The sequence below is a fragment of the Poromitra crassiceps genome (assembly GCF_964638095.1).
Source record: "Poromitra crassiceps genome assembly, chromosome: 26".
NCBI classification, from domain to species: domain Eukaryota; kingdom Metazoa; phylum Chordata; class Actinopteri; order Beryciformes; family Melamphaidae; genus Poromitra; species Poromitra crassiceps.
Window position 1 is genome coordinate 3,372,995 of NC_139640.1, and position 16,673 is coordinate 3,389,667.

Sequence of the window (16,673 nt, forward strand, 5' to 3'; positions counted from 1 at the left end):
TGCCAACAGGCGTCATGTGTGCTTGTGACCTCGCAAGTTCATTCTTCCAAGAACGACTAGCAAGAACGTTCTCCCCAAGAACACAATACCAAGAACGCATTCTTGGTCGTTCTTGGTATTGAGAAACGGCCCTGGAGTTTTGGAAAACCCCCAAAAGGCTCTCGGGGGGGGGGGGGGGGGGGGGGGGGGGGGTCAACTCTCAACTCTCAGAGTTGACGGATGCCTCCCTCTCCGGCTGGGGAGGGACGTTCAGGTCCCAGGGAATCGGAGGGTGCCCCTCTGTGCATTTCTGTGCCCCTCCCTGCACATAAATGCCCTGGAACTATTGACAGTGGGTGACTCCCACAATCTTAACCCTCAGTCTCAAGAATCCGTGATAGCTGATAGCTGGAACCAACTTCAGAAAAGCCTTCTTATGGAAAGCTTTGTTCCCATGCGTACAAACACCTTAGAGCATTTATTTATTTGTTTATTTGGACGGGACAGTGCAAAATCAATGAACACAAAGACCATGAAGCAGATACAGTCACCTGGAACATAAGTGTAGCTGCTTCTCCTGATGCTCTCCACCCTGTCCATGTGTCTGTTTATGTCTGCCTGTGTGACTGTGATGGTATGGCCATACTAACATGCCCTGTCTGCCTGTTACCGTGATGTCTGTCTGCCTATATGCTGCCTATATACTGCTGTGTGCTGTTTATGTGCTAACTGTCTACTACAACTGTGTGCTGTTCTGTAAATAACTGCATGATTGTATTGTATAGTGCTGTGTGCTGTTTCTTCTTGCTGTTTTTAAGTGTCTGCTTCTGTGCTAATTGTCTGTTAACTACATGTACTTGCATGCAGCCAGGACACTGAAGCGGTCTCGCAAGATCATGGCTGACCCCTCCCACCCTGGCCACAAACTCTTTAAGACACTCCCCCACAGCAAGAGACTGAGGTCTGCCAAGACCAGAACCACCCGCCACAAGACCAGCTTCTTCCCAACCGCCATCAGCCGGACGGAAACCCCTTCCGCCAAGGACCTCACCAACAACCCCCCCCCACACACACACAAACTCACTACCTCCTCCTAAACTCAACTGAACTCCCCCCCATAAAACTGTAACTCATACTGTATCTAATTTAATGCCTGTCTAACTGGGACTGTAAATTCATGTAAATTCCCTGCACATTTAATGCCTATTTAACTTAGCCTGTAAATTTCATGTACCGTACATTCAATGTAAACTCTTATTTAACTCCGACTGTAAATTCATGTAAATCCACTGCCTATTTAACGTCTATTTAACTCAGTCTGTAAATCTCATGTAAATCCAACGTAAATTCATATTTATCATCCACAGAACACTTCACCACTCATGTACATATTGTACTCGATTTGATTCGATTTGATTGCACTTGCAACTTTGTGATTGTCTTTAGTTATCTTCCTACTTCTTATCTCTGTATATTGATGTAACCGCTACGCTGCATACAGACACTAAGACAAATTCCTCGTATGTAACTTGCATACTGTGGCGATAAAAGTGATTCTGATTCTGATACTGTATGCTACTGCCTCTGTGACTGTTTGTGATGTCCATCTTTAATCGTCCTGTCTTTTTTCCCCTCCTCCCACATCCCCTTCCCCTCAGGAGGTCTTCTGCCTCCTACCAGGCTGTCACACTGGATAACAATGTGTTCTTACAGACTTGCCTGGCTAAATAAAGGTTGATGATGATGATGATTCTCCCATAACCTTCTGAAATGATTCCAGAGAAGATTAATATGCAGCAAACCTGTTGTGCGCTTGCTGGCCCCCCAGTGGGACTTGCCCTTGGTGCTGCGCGCACCTGGAGAGCCCCCTTTTGAGCCGATAGATAAGATATCGCTCAAAATACTCTCATTGAAAACAGCCCTCCTATTGGCGCTTACATCAGCCAAGAGGGTGACTTGTGCGCTCTGTCTGTGGCACCAACATGCCTGGCTATCTGCAGGATCCCTCTTTTATTCCCAAGTCTCTGGATAGCTCATTTCGATCAAGAGCTATCTCCCTAGAGGGTTTCTTTCCCCCTCCGAGGAGGCGGCACACCGCCTCTTCCCAATACGCGCCTTGGCGCAGTATGTATTACGCACGGCTGACATCAGACGGACACAACAGCTGTTTGTCCACTACAGGGTCCAGTCTCCGGGATCCGCTCTCTCCAGGGCCGCTGGAAGTCACTTTAAGCAGGGGGTGCTGGGAGGAAGGGACTCTCGGTGGGACCCTATTGCCATATTTAGAGGAATATCTCCTTTAAAATTAACTAAATAAATAGTGAAGAAAATGTGTTATTTGAGAGCCGAGCAATAGTCACGCCCGAGGTTATACCCAGTTTGCGGATCTGAATGAGCAAGGCTGGCAAAGGGAGTGGTTGACACCATGGATGAAAAAAGTCAGTCTATACGCTGTCGCGTGGGATGTATCCAGTAGGCACTGCCCTAAAAAGGGCTATGCTAATATCTATGAACTTTGGTTTAATCTAAAACCTTTTGTTACTGTATGCACCAATGAGCAAGTGACTTGTGTTGACTAACAGACCTGTGATGGGGTAGTCCACATAGCGCCTGGTCTTCCCATCGTAATACTCCGTTCCTTTGACTATCACCAGGTGAGCGGGGAAGTTCACCCCCCAGGCCAGCGTACTGGTGGCGATCAAAACCTGTGGAAAGAGAGAGGAACTTAGTGAAATGCTCTAAGCTGAGATGGGAGGAAACCTTGGTGATGTTAAAACCTGTGGAAAGAGACAAGAACTTAGTGAAATGCTCTAGGCTGAGATGGGAGGAGACCTTGGTGATGTTAAAACCTGTGGAAAGAGACAAGAACTTAGTGAAATGCTCTAGGCTGAGATCGGAAAAACCTTAGTGCTGTTAAAACCTGTGGAAAGAGACAAGAACTTAGTGAAATGCTGTAGGCTGAGGTGGGAGGAAACCTTGGTGATGTTAAAACCTGTGGAAAGAGACAGGAACTTAGTGAAATGCTCTAGGCTGAGGTGGGAGGAAACCTTGGTGATGTTAAAACCTGTGGAAACAGACAAGAACTTAGTGAAATGCTGTAGGCTGAGGTGGGAGGAAACCTTGGTGATGTTAACCTGTGGAAAGAGACAAGAACTTAGTGAAATGCTGTAGGCTGAGGTGGGAGGAAACCTTGGTGATGTTAAAACCTGTGGAAAGAGACAGGAACTTAGTGAAATGCTCTAGGCTGAGGTGGGAGGAAACCTTAGTGATGTTAACCTGTGGAAAGAGACAAGAACTTAGTGAAATGCTCTAGGCTGAGGTGGGAGGAAACCTTAGTGATGTTAACCTGTGGAAAGAGACAGGAACTTAGTGAAATGCTCTAGGCTGAGGTGGGAGGAAACCTTGGTGATGTTAAAACCTGTGGAAAGAGACAGGAACTTAGTGAAATGCTCTAGGCTGAGGTGGGAGGAAACCTTGGTGATGTCAAAACCTGTGGAAAGAGACAAGAACTTAGTGAAATGCTCTAGGCTGAGGTGGGAGGAAACCTTGGTGATGTTAACCTGTGGAAAGAGACAGGAACTTAGTGAAATGCTCTAGGCTGAGGTGGGAGGAAACCTCGGTGATGTCAAAACCTGTGGAAAGAGACAAGAACTTAGTGAAATGCTCTAGGCTGAGGTGGGAGGAAACCTTGGTGATGTTAAAACCTGTGGAAATAAACTGTGGTTGATGGACATGACCTCTGTTATACGGATGGAGAGACTTAGGTTTCTGAGGACCAACTCACTTAAAAAGTTTTCCACCATTTGGGACCCGTTTCTGGCCTACCTCTATGAGGTTGGGGGTGACGGGTGTTCAATATAAGCAGCAGAGCGTACTAAGACAAATGGAATGAACGGAAAATATACAAAAATATGAAATATATACAGTCGACAATAAGTGAGAAATGGTAGAAAGTACCAAGATATATATGCAATATAAAGACGGTGAGAAAAAGATGGGGAAAATGTCAATTTACAGCGTGTATACAATACAGCATACTGTGCAAAATGTGAGTCGCTTTGCGTTAGCAGATATACAGAGGCCAATGCATGAAATACAGAAAGCACATATATCTGTCACATCTATCATAGCTCAATAAAACAACTCATGTCAACGATAAAATGCACGAGATGAAAGCTTGTCATTTTTCCCACATTTCTGCAGTACTGTGTGCTGTGTGTGTGTGTGTGTGTGTGTGTGTGTGTGTGTGTGTGTGTGTGTGTGTGTGTGTGTGTGTGGGACCGATATGGGTGTTCAAAGGCGTATACAGATATCTTTGGATGGAAGCTGCCAATATTATGTGCTGCTGATATTCAGTGTCTTTGATCTCTTGAAGTGAAACATTTGTCTTTAATTCAAGTTCGTTCCCTCTTCCACAATCAGCCCATTTCCCCTCCTGTAAATAGCAAGAAAGGAATGAGCACATTACACCAAATGGCCAATGTTTCTTGTAACGCTTCAATGCTAAAATCAAATTCCTCGGCTGTATAGCTTAGACGTGTTATTATAGCTTAGAAATTCAATGCAATTCGGAAGAAATAAAATATCCCCCCTACAAAGAAAATGAAAGATATTTTTGCGGGACAATATTGTGATATAAAATGTTGGATATCGCCCCGGCCTAATCAGAAAGCCCATATAGTGGTGTGTAGCTGGCAGTGTTGGGGGTAACTCATTACAAAAGTAACATATTACATGTAATATATTACTTTTAGCTGTAACTCAGTAATATAACTTATTACTTATAGGATTTCAGTAATATTATACCAATTACCTTGTTAAGTAACTCAAGTTACAAATTGAGTTACATTTGATTAACTCAAAGCACATATTTAAAAAGATACAATCATTTCCTAATCAAACTGTGTGTTTTTATGCAAATAACCACTACAGATGACAATAACAAAGGAAAAGAATAACATTTAGAATTTTTGATTGTTTACACTGACTTCAAGGTGGTTGAAATTATTTTTCGGGATGGTTCCGGGGCGGCGATGTCATTCTACTGCTGCTGTTGTTTTGGTAAAAGTAACGCAAAAGTTGTGTAATAAGTAACGAGTTACTCTCCACAGAAAGTAATATTGTAAAGTAACTTATTACTTTCAAATGAAAGTAACTAGTAATATGTAGTATATTACATTTTGAATGTAACTTGCCCAACACTGGTAGCTGGTGTGTATAGATGGCTGAGTTTTTTGTTTTTGTGTTTATAAATGGCTGAGTTGGCACCTGGATCTTGCAGTTGACAAACAGCTCCTCCGCAGTCTTGCGGTCTCGCTCGTGCAGGCCGGCATGATGCATGCCGATCCCAAACGCCAGCGTCAGCTTCAGGTTGGAATCCCTCAGCGTGCCGATGATGTCCTCGATCTGGTGGTGACCAAAACCAGAAGAGCACAGTCACAAACAAAAACATGGTCTGGGTGAATACTCTTTTCTGATTGGCCAGTAGGTGTGCGTTAGTTCGGCTCAAGTTTAGCCACTGTTCTTGATCTAGATTGATCCGCTACCCAACCTGTAACCATAGCAACATTAAACAAAACAAATGTTGCAGCAAGCCTCGAGAAACGTCCTGCTAATACAAGCTGCAATATGTCTGGTGTACAAACCTCTGCTGACATGGCATAAGCTGGCTGCAGACACCTCCACATTAAAAATAAATGAACTGGGGGGGGGGGGGGGGGGGGGTCTGAATATGTTATTTACAACACTGAGTCTGCAGTGCCTCATCCTCTAAACCAGGGGTGGCCAAACCTTTTTTGGTTGTGGGCCGCATACCTAAATACACATAGTTTATTGATGTGCTCACCTATTACAATGGGTATTTCGTATGTTTTCAAATGTTATTTTCCTGTGCCAACAGTTTAAGACAGAGATCATTTCACCAACATTCAGTATTAAAAAGTGTAAAAAAAAAAAAACAGGAAAAAAAATGAATGGACCAGGTCAGGGTACTCAAGTATAACCCGTTAGTTCGGCTGAAGTTTAGCCACTGTTCTTGACTAGATTGATCTGTGTTTGGTTAACCTGGGCTAACATGTGTGTGTGGGCTAAGGTTAGCCCAGGATAAGTTAGCCCAGGGCTATTATAATTTGCATTGTGGAAAGTCCTAAATAATTGTGTTTTTTGTTCAAATGTTAACATATCAACACTTAGCTTGGTAGATCTATTTAAAATTATGTGTCTGACCAACTTGAGGAATTTCAAGTTGATTAATTACTATGCCATGATTTTACAATCAGTTGAACCTTTAGCACAAAGTACAACAACTGATTGTTTATAACTTCACCATTTCTGGACCAATCCCTTAACTTTTCTCAAAGTAAAGGTTTATCCAGTAAACATACTTGCAAGATTTTGTGCCATTCCGATCTGTAGGATTCATGAGAAGAATTTTAAAGGCTTTTCAAAAAAAATCTAAAAATCAAAATCACAAATGCCAGCTTATTGAAGCGCCCCCTACAGGCCACCGGTACCTTCGTGTCCGAGTAACGAGTCACCACGAGCGAAACAGATGTTGATTTATTGAAAAGGGGATGGGAACGGGAGGGTGAAAATCCATGGTGCAGAGGAAGAGAAGGGAAGCCACCTCCAGCAGAGGAAGGAAGAGAGGCAGAGGGGGTAGTTAAAGCGACCCCCCGCTGAGAGCTAGGCAGCTAGCGCCAGCCGCCTGTCAGTCAACCAGCGGGGAGCTGAGCTGCTACACGGGCCAGTACAGAGGTAACAGCAGGGAGCAGCATATATCACTGGAACACACACACACACACACAGAGGCCAGGTTGTGACAATACTAGAATTTATCACTTTGACATGATACCCAGGAAAATATCGATACTCAGGAAAACCATTTTCGATACCACACATGACAACACATGAAGCGGCATACAAATAAGATACCACACATGACAACACATGAAGCGGCATACAAATAAGATACCACACATGACAACACATGAAGAGGCACACAAATAAGATACCACACATGACAACACATGAAGAGGCACACAAATAAGGGAAGACAGATGGACGGACAGATGCACGATTCTCCATAATCTAGGCCTGATAAAAGTCATTCAAAACTTTGAATTTACACAGCAGATTACCCCTGCTCTAGTCATCAGCCTATCGTAACACAGCAGATTACCCCTGTTCTAGTCATCAGCCTATCACAACACAGCAGATTACCCCTGCTCTAGTCATCAGCCTATCAGAACACAGAAGATTACCCCTGCTCTAGTCATCAGCATATCAGAACACAGTAGATTACCTCTGCTCTAGTCATCAGCCTATCAGAACCAATGATAGGGAGGGGAAAATCAGTATGTATTTTTTTTAGTATTGATACTTATCGATAGCATCGATCGCTTTTGCAAATGAGTATTGTATCGGTTTCAAATTTTTTGTATTGATACTTATCCATACTATTGATACCTGTTGCAAATGAGTATTGTATCCGTTTCATATATTTAGTATTGATATTTATAGATAATTTTGAAAACCCTACCGGGGATGCACTGTACATACAGAAAGGCTGGGCTTGGATTGTTTGTATGTGGGCAGTATGACATGCAGGCGCCAGAAAGCCAAATGAAAGATTTTAATAAAAAAATTAAAAGGTGCTCTGTGTACCATTTTTAAAGACCCCCTAAAGTCATGTTTTAAGATGTAGGTAAAATACTCTACGTTGAATAATAATTTGTGTCTGATGGTTTTTCCCACATAAAAAGGTAACATCCTTAAAATAACTTAAACCTCATTAAAAAAAACTAATTAAAAAAATTCCAAAGCAACCAATCAGGGTTACCTAGAAGTTCTAGAACATAACTAGCCAATCGCCGAATACAAACAAAGGCCTTAACTGCTGAATGCTGGACAGGGATTGGCTCCAGTATTTGTGATGTCACAAATCATGCTAGTTGAAAATGGCCTTTACACTGAGCTCAAACGTTCCACTTTCAGCGGATGATTGTGAAAACAGACTTCTAGTGTCAAACTCTGCACAGACATCATTCAAACATTCAACTGAAGGAACAAGAAGAAGAACAGATTTTTGACTTTCAGAGGTCTTTAAAAATCAAGTATATCTTTTGATTCATTGGTATAATTACTGTAAACAAAATTAGACCACAGTGAAGATTGGTAGCCACTATCTCACACCAGTGGTATTGTTTCCCCCCAAATTACGACTACATTTCCCATAAACCCCATTGCTTGCTGCCACCCCCCCCCCCCCCTGTGGTGTCTCTAGCTGTACTGAGGATAAACATGTTGCCATTGCCAGAAACTCTGAAAGCTTTGGCTCTCTTGAGTTGGAAGAACAGCACCCTCCACAGGGTGACATAATGCAGTGTAGGCCAGTACAGGAAGCCAAACTTCTCACTGATGCTTTCATTTAAAATCAATAGAAACCAGGGTAATTTCCTCCCTAGCTGCGAAAAACACCATTTTAGGTGTATTTAGTGTCCAAGCTGGCCCTGCAGCTCGCATCCGCAGCTCGGCCGCTGCGCGGCCTTGCCTGCCCTATTGGCGCGCGCACAATGTCTCCCTCTCTCTCTCCCTCAGTCTCTCCCTCCCTCTCCTCTCTCTCCCTCAATCTCTCTCCCTCTCCCTCAGTCTCTCTCGTGAGCCTCAGACTGATGACATCAGTGATGACATCATCACTGATGACATCAGTGTGTGTGTCTGTCTCGTGTGTGTGTGCTTGTGTGTGCCTGTCTGTTTCTTGTGTGTACAGTGTGTGTGTGTGTGTGTGTGTGTGTGTATGTGTGCATCACTGATGATGTCACAATGGCTCTAACATCACTGATGATGTCACACATTAGTTGCTGAAAATAAGTACAACATTTCTGTAGCCTGGGAACCTGAGGAATGTTCTATTGTGCATTCAACAGATCTATTGTGTTCATGATCTATTTGCTCTGGCAGATGCATCTGGCTCCCTCCCATTTCAACAGATTTCCACCCAGACTCAGGGGCGTGTCTAGGGAGTGGCGAGGGGTGGCACTGCCCCCCTCTGAAATCTGATTGGCCACTCCAGGTGCCAGCCCAAAATCATGAACGCGCTGGTGTCTGTGGCCGACATTACTGTCTTTCAGAGGCTGTATCGGGTTCATTTTTAAAGCCAGAGGGAAGGTATCTTATTAACCCATTGATACCTAATTCAGCATTTGTGTGCGTATCCCTTTAAGACCGCGAACCGCGTTAACGACGCGAGAAGCGTGAACCGGTCCGAGGCGCCAGCCGAGGACTGGTTGCTTCCGTAAAGTCCCTTAAAAAGTGATAATGGACACCTCGAAGTGCATTAACCCGCTTATACCATGGTCACTTGGCAACAAAACAGACCATTCATTTATATTTTCATGTGTTTTGCAATCAAAATTTAGTTTTTATAACCTTGGAGATGATTTAAGAACCGCAGAGAAAATAGTCCCCTCGCTCAGACCGCAACATGGGACATGATGCTACACGTGTTCAGAGGGCAGTTTTGTTACAGTCGGGATTCTGCCTCGCCTGATTCTGAGCAGCTCGTCCCCGCTCAGCTTGCAGAGGCACGCGCGTCACTTAATGGCTCACAGCCGTCAGAGGAGGGAAATCTCCGAAACGAAAATCAAAATTGTAAATAAGAGTTATTTTTGATAAACTGAGCACACGGGTGATTTAAATACTTACTTTGACCGACTCAATTTTTTTTCTCAACTTCCAAAAGTGCCATATTAACCCTTAACGGGGGTATGGAGCTAAAACTGCTCTTGATAACACTGTTGAAACTATGGCGCATTGATATGAATGGTGAACAGACCATTTGGCTGAACAACTTTACCAACTGTACATTATCACTTTTTAATGGACACTCTGCAGCCAATCATAATCGAGTATTCACACGGACCATGGTATAAAGCTGGTTAATGCCCACAGAGCTCGGTGACACATGAATTATACTGTATCTTGGACAGGCTAACAGGCACATAACTTAGAGGTATTGGTGCATTTGACGTTGAATCCCTTATACTGGAGACTTTAAAAGTCACAGTGAGGCCTGGGCCTCATAAAACATGTAAGTTAACATGTTTTATGGGGCTGGTCGCCTTTCACACCGCTAGAAAAGAAATACAGATGGCTGGCATCAAACCCACACTCGTAAAACGTCCTACACACACACACACACACACACACACACACACACACACAGACGCACGCACGCGCGCACGCACGCACTAGGGGGGTCAAAAATAATCGATTATAAGATGCATCGCGATGCGGACGTGCACGATTCTGCATCGATTCACAAATGTCAAAAATCGATTATTATTATTATTTTTTTATTTTATTTTTTATAATCAAATAAAATATAATGGAAGTACATGCAGTTGTTTATTTTAATTATGGATCATAATACAATGCAATTCCAAATGCACTTTTATTTTAAAAGTAGCCACACAGTGAGAAAAAAGAAAGTGAGAAAAAATAAATCATGTATTGTGGAAAAAAGTGATGCATCGATTTAAGATGCATCGATAATCGTAATCGAATCGAATCGTAAGGCCAGTGAAGATTCACAGCCCTAGCACGCACGCACGCACACACACACACACACACACACACACACGCACACACACAGACACAAACACACACAAGCACACACACACACGCACAAACACACACACACACGCACAAACACACACACACACACACGCACACACACACGGACACGCACACAAACACACACACACACACACACACACACACACACACACACAGACACACAAGGTCAACTGCCCGTTAATATATGTGGTAGAACAATTCCACTTCATTTCACAATTGCTGCTCATTGCAGTGCAGTTTGCAGCTCTGTGTGTGTGCGTGTGCGTGTGTGTGCGTGTGTGTGTGTGTGTGTGTGTGTGTGTGTGCATGTGTGTGTGCGTGCATGCGTGCGTACGTGTGTGTGTGTGTGCGTGTGTGTGTGTGTGTAGGTCCGTTACACATGCATGTTGAGGCTTATCAGTCCTGGGTAATTGAGTGCTGTAATAATATTAGCATACTTTTGGAAACGTGAACCCAGAGGAGCCGTTTGTCCACATCTTGAAATGATCCTGAGATATGCAGAGATAATATAATGGAGGATGACACAGGCTTTTCCGCCACAAGTTGGCTTGAATTCCCTCTAATGACACTTAAACCAGCGCTGAGACAGAGCCGGGGGAACGTCAGCACAACTGGGCCAGATAAAGGAGGAAGAACAGAAGAGAAGGAGCCTATAACAATACATGAGATGTACAAGATACAAGATCCATACTAGGTACATACTAGAATTCAGGGGTGGGCAATTCTTTTTCATGGGGGGCCACATGAGAAACCCAGATTGTTGCCGAACAAATATTGTCATGCCGCAACCCAGGCAACTTTGATGATAGAGAGGACCACAAAAAAATGTCCTCGCTACCACAAGGCCAGATTTTGCTGAGGGTTGGGGGCCGAACGGCCCCCTGTTTTAGTGTTGTGAACGTACCTCTCTCTCATCTGTTTTAGTGTTGTGAACGTACCTCTCTCATCTGTTGTAGTGTTGTGAACGTACCTCTCTCTCGTCCTGATGCAGCCACTGCTTGGGGTCGTCCTCGGTTGCCAGGTAGGCGATCAGGTCCAAGGCCGTCAGTCGAGTCTGCCGCCGCGATGAGACGAAGATCAGCACCGGCTTGGCTGGGGAGTGGCTGCGTATCGCTGCGGAGAAGACAGATAACACTGTAGTAGTGACCGTGCAGAACATACAAACAATTTGGGGAAATGAAGTCAACTATGACCATAATAATCCATGACACCTCCATATCACCAAAGCATACTGTAGTATTGGAGAAACAATCAACCACAGGCTTGATGTTCGGTTAAGGCGTTCCTGAGATATTGCGTGAACGAACATTGGACGGACGGACGGACAACCCCCCAAAAAATACCTCCGGCCTGGCGATCGCTGGCGAAGGCATAAAAATTAACCTAGGCAGATACAACAATGAAGCCAGGATTAGCAACTATATGGGCAGGGTGAGTGCCCTGGGGCATCAGCCAAAATGATTCTGCAGCTAATTTCTTTCAGAGGCTGCAGCGGGCTCATTATTAAAGGGAGAGCGAGGGCACTGATATCATATGAAACTAGAAGACTTAAAGGAACACTCTGCCCATTTTCAACCAGCTTTGTATCATTAGAACATCAGTAGTATATCAGAAAACTGTAAACTGTTTTGAAGTCTGTCATTTAATTTGACAGTTATTGAGTGTTAAAGTGTGGCCCAGTGACATCACTGGTCCACACTAACTCAAATGAATAACTCATTAACTCAAATCAACTCTCAATAACTGTCAAACTAGATGACGTCATTCATCTAGTTTGACAGTTATTGAGAGTTGATTTGAGTTAATGAGTTATTAATTTGAGTTTCTGATATACTACTGATGTTCTAATGATACAAAGCTGGTTGAAAATGGGCAGAGTGTTCCTTTAACTGGTTACATACAGGTGTAAGTGCATGTGTGTGTGTGTGCGGATGCTGAATTTGTACCTTGGAAGGCAGGCTTGTTCATGCTGGCCATGCGGGGGCAGTAGTGCTGCCCTGGGAAGCCGTGGATGTGAACCTCCAGCGGGACGGGTCGAACAGAAGGACGGAAGTTAAACAAGCCCACCTGTTGCACGGGGGGATGGGGGATGGGGGATGGGGGATGGGGGGGAGAAAAGAGAGAGTCTTTGGTGAGCAGCTGGCAGCACGGGGGACCATCTGGCTGTAATGTGAGTCTGTCTGTCACTGTCACTGACGCACAGGGCAGACGAGGCAGGGTGTGGTGTAGGGTGGCATGTTATAGTACTGTGGCATAGTCCGTTATAGACAGTGTTGGGCAAGTTACTTTCAAAATGTAATATACTACATATTACTAGTTACTTGCATGTGAAATTAATAAGTTACTTTACAATATTACTTTCTGTGTAGAGTAACTCGTTACTTATTACACTACTTTTGCATTACTTTCACTGTAATAACAGCAGTAGCAGAATGACATCGCCACCCCAGAACCATCCCAAAAAAATAATTTAAACCGTCTTGAAGTCAGTGTAAACCATCCAAGATTCTAAATCTTATCCTTTTCCTTTGTTATTGTCATCTATAGTGGTTATTTGCATGATAACAACACACAATTTGATTAGGAAATTATTGTATCTTTATTTAAATATGTGCTTTGATTAAAAAGAATGTAACTCAATTTATAACTTGTGTTACTTGACAAAGTAACTGGTATAATATTACTGAATCCTATTTGTAATAAGTTATATTACTGAGTTACTGCTAAAAGTAATATATTACATGTAATATGTTACTTTTGAAATGAGTTACCCCCAACACTGGTTATAGAGCTGGGCTCGGCCCAAACCGGTACCGAGGCCGAGAAAGTATTAGTCGAGCCCGAGTTCGACAGGCGTTCAGTTTATTCTGTCCGAGTCAGAGTTTTTCCATTTTCCTTTTTTTACCGGAGCCGAGCAGACATGTAGCCCAGTAATGACGTGGGTCAACCACTCACTGATTGCAACAAAACCAAACTCAATGGATTTTGGTGTCCTCTATGTTCCAAATGAGAGAAAAAAGTTTGAATGAATCCTAAGAGGGGAAAGTTTTGAAAATCACATAAATATGATCCTACCAAATCAGACATTACAGGTGAATAGTAGGTGAATTATATATATATATATATATATATATATATATATATATATATATATATATATATATAAAAAGCAGTCGGGAAGGGGGGGGGTTGCGTAAATTACAGTCTACCCACTTCTCCAGGGACCACTACACCACTGCTAGAAGGTCCTGGGTTCGATTCCCGCCTGGGACGTTGTGGGCGCCGAGGGTGTGTCGCCCCCATATCCTCAGGTGCCCACTGCTGAGCTGGGCTATCTCGTCAAAAAGGGCCCCTCTGCGTGGAGTTTGCATGTTCTCTCCGTGCTCACCAGGGGTTCCTCCATACAACATCGGTATGGACCCCCACTTAAAACATGCAGAAGATCATCATCTGACCAGTGACGACTACAACCGAAGCTGATCCCCGGGCGGGTGGACACAAGAAAGCTGCTCACTGCTCCTGGCCTGCCCCCCGGAGGAAGGACAAGACTGGACGGGATAAATGCAGAGACTATATTTCACCGGCCACCATCAGCATGTGTGTGTGTGTGTGTGGCTGCATGCATGTGTTGGGTTGTCGTGTGACAAATAAAGATGGGTTTGTCCGTCTAGTTCTTCTTCTTTGGGATCTCGGGGTATCATCACGGCCATTCCAATGCCCTAACCTTCCAAAACTACACAAGTCTGTTAGCCATCAAATTTTACTTTCAGTTACAAAACAATAACCTCCCCCCAGCAATTTCAGCTTTACTTCCAAAACCCAGCACCAGACCCTTTCTTGTTACTCGCTCAATCACACAAGACCTTATACCTGTCCCAACTTATAAAAACAACTATGGATTAAAATCATTCTTCCGCACTTTTACTGTAATCTGGAATGAAATACCCCATCATATCAGATCCATCATATCTACTCCGCACTTCAAACGTACTTATAAGCACCTCATACTAACAAAGCAAGTCTGCAATCACTGATACTGTTGTTGGTTGCTATTAATAATGTATTAGTGTATAATGATGCTTTCTAATTGGTATAGTTATGTATATACTGTCTTATTCTATTCTGATTTATTTTATCCTGAACTGTATTTTGAACTGTATTTTAACTGTAACTGTAAACCAGGAACCTGCTGAAAACCAGTTTCAAACTGAGTCAGGCCAGGTCTGACAGTGACTGTAACTGTTGCTTTTAAACCCTTTCCTGCAAATAAACTTAAACTTAAACTTAAGAGGGAGGGGCAACGGAATAATTAATTTAATAGTAATTCCCACCCTGGTGTGAGAGAGATGAGAGATAAACTTTATTGTCACTTCATGGTACAAGTATCACGAGCGAAATTCTGCTTGGTTCGCTCTCAGAGTCGGAGAGCAGACCTTGTCGCCATTGAACAGCGCCAGCATTGGACAATGCATTGAGCAAGAGTCCAATGGTGTGTGTGTGTGTGTGTGTGTGTGTGTGTGTGTGTGTGTGTGTTCAAGTGTGATGTGTTGTGTTGTGTGTGTGTGTGTGTGGTGAGGCCTGGAGCGTGTCTACACATATCTTACAGGCCTGGATAATGGATTGGGCAACTAAACACAGCGGGCCAGACCAAACAGCAGCTAGCCAGATTTATGGACGGCCCAGGCAGCCGATCCGGCTCGCCAACGCTGATCCCCCCCTGCTCCCCTCCCCCCCCACACACACACGCACACACACACACACACACACACACACACACACACACACACACACACACACACACACACACACACACACACACACACACACACACACACACACACACACACACACACACACACACACACACACACAGGCCTTCCTGTAGCACTGAGGAGGCCTGGCAGCGGAGCAAAAGTCAAGCTATAAAATGAGTTGTCATGATGAAAAGGTATGGTTAGTGCCTACAGATACTATATGGTAAGTTGATATTATAATGGTCAGTGGCACTGGCCCAAAAGAGGAAACAATGTGGAGGTATAAGTGGGGTCATTTTGGTCATTTCAGGGTTAATACGTTGGGTTAGACTGAGTGATATGGGTTTGCTGATAAACGGGCCAATATTATTGGTCTGTTTTATATATTACATATATTAAAATCAGTCTAATATTGAGGTATCAAGCCTACGGCTGGGTGATCTAGTTTATCAAACTATTTTCTTATTGTACTGATAAAGTCTCTAAGCCTGACAGTTCCTATGTAGTACTTTGTACTATGTAGTACTATGTAGTACTTTGAGCTGCCTTATGAACTATGGAAGTTCCAAGGAAAGGAGCAGTAAGCCAATGTTTCCACATAGTAGTTAGTCAGCAATGATTTCCCAGCTTACTACAGTCATGTGCTACTGCTAATCATGCTAATATAGTAGTTACGGTACTCCTTATTACATGGTTATAGTGATCAACCGCTTATATGGATCAAAAAGTTTGGTACAGAATCATTCCTATACGCATGCTGTTTGAATAATTTGCTTATAGCAATCAGGATTCCGCGTACAGTACCGTAAATTCCGGACTATAAGCCGCGGCTTTTTTCCCGTTTTTTGGCCTTTTTTGGCCCCTGCGGCTTATATAACGGTGCGTCTTATCTATGGATTTTTCCCCCCAAAAAAAAAAAATCTCTCTTTTTTAGCACTCTTTCTAACTATAAATCCACTTCTGTTTTAATTTCCTCTCTTGCCCTCTTTTAACAACATAACATAACATAACATAACATAACACAACACAGGTAAGCAGAAAGAAAAAGACGAAAGAAAGAAAGAAGCAATCACCGCCATGAATGAGGAAATGACTCACCTGCTGGAGGCTGGAGATACACGGCTTGGGCTAAACTTTTATTCCGTGAAACACTATCGATTAAGTCCGACATCGCTCAGAGGTTTGAGCAGCTTGAAAACAAGTTTGAAAACGTGCAGAAGTCCATCCACTCACTCACTAAAGAAAATAATGCAACCGTGAACAGAGTTTCTAAAAAAAGCGCATCAGCGCACTGGAGGACAA

At 43.5% G+C, this 16,673-nt stretch overlaps 1 protein-coding gene across 1 annotated transcript in view; it reads right to left on the reverse strand.

Annotated features, from left to right (window-relative positions):
• ascc3 (activating signal cointegrator 1 complex subunit 3) overlaps nt 1-16,673 on the reverse strand; it is a gene marked incomplete at its 5' end in the record, with an annotated part of 152,707 nt that overhangs the window by 37,914 nt on the left and 98,120 nt on the right. Inside the window, 4 exons of the mRNA XM_083661237.1 lie at nt 2,564-2,684; nt 5,248-5,385; nt 11,588-11,730; nt 12,564-12,684. Of these exons, the coding sequence (XP_083517363.1) occupies nt 2,564-2,684; nt 5,248-5,385; nt 11,588-11,730; nt 12,564-12,684 (523 nt within the window). The remainder of the gene's footprint in view (nt 1-2,563; nt 2,685-5,247; nt 5,386-11,587; nt 11,731-12,563; nt 12,685-16,673) is intronic.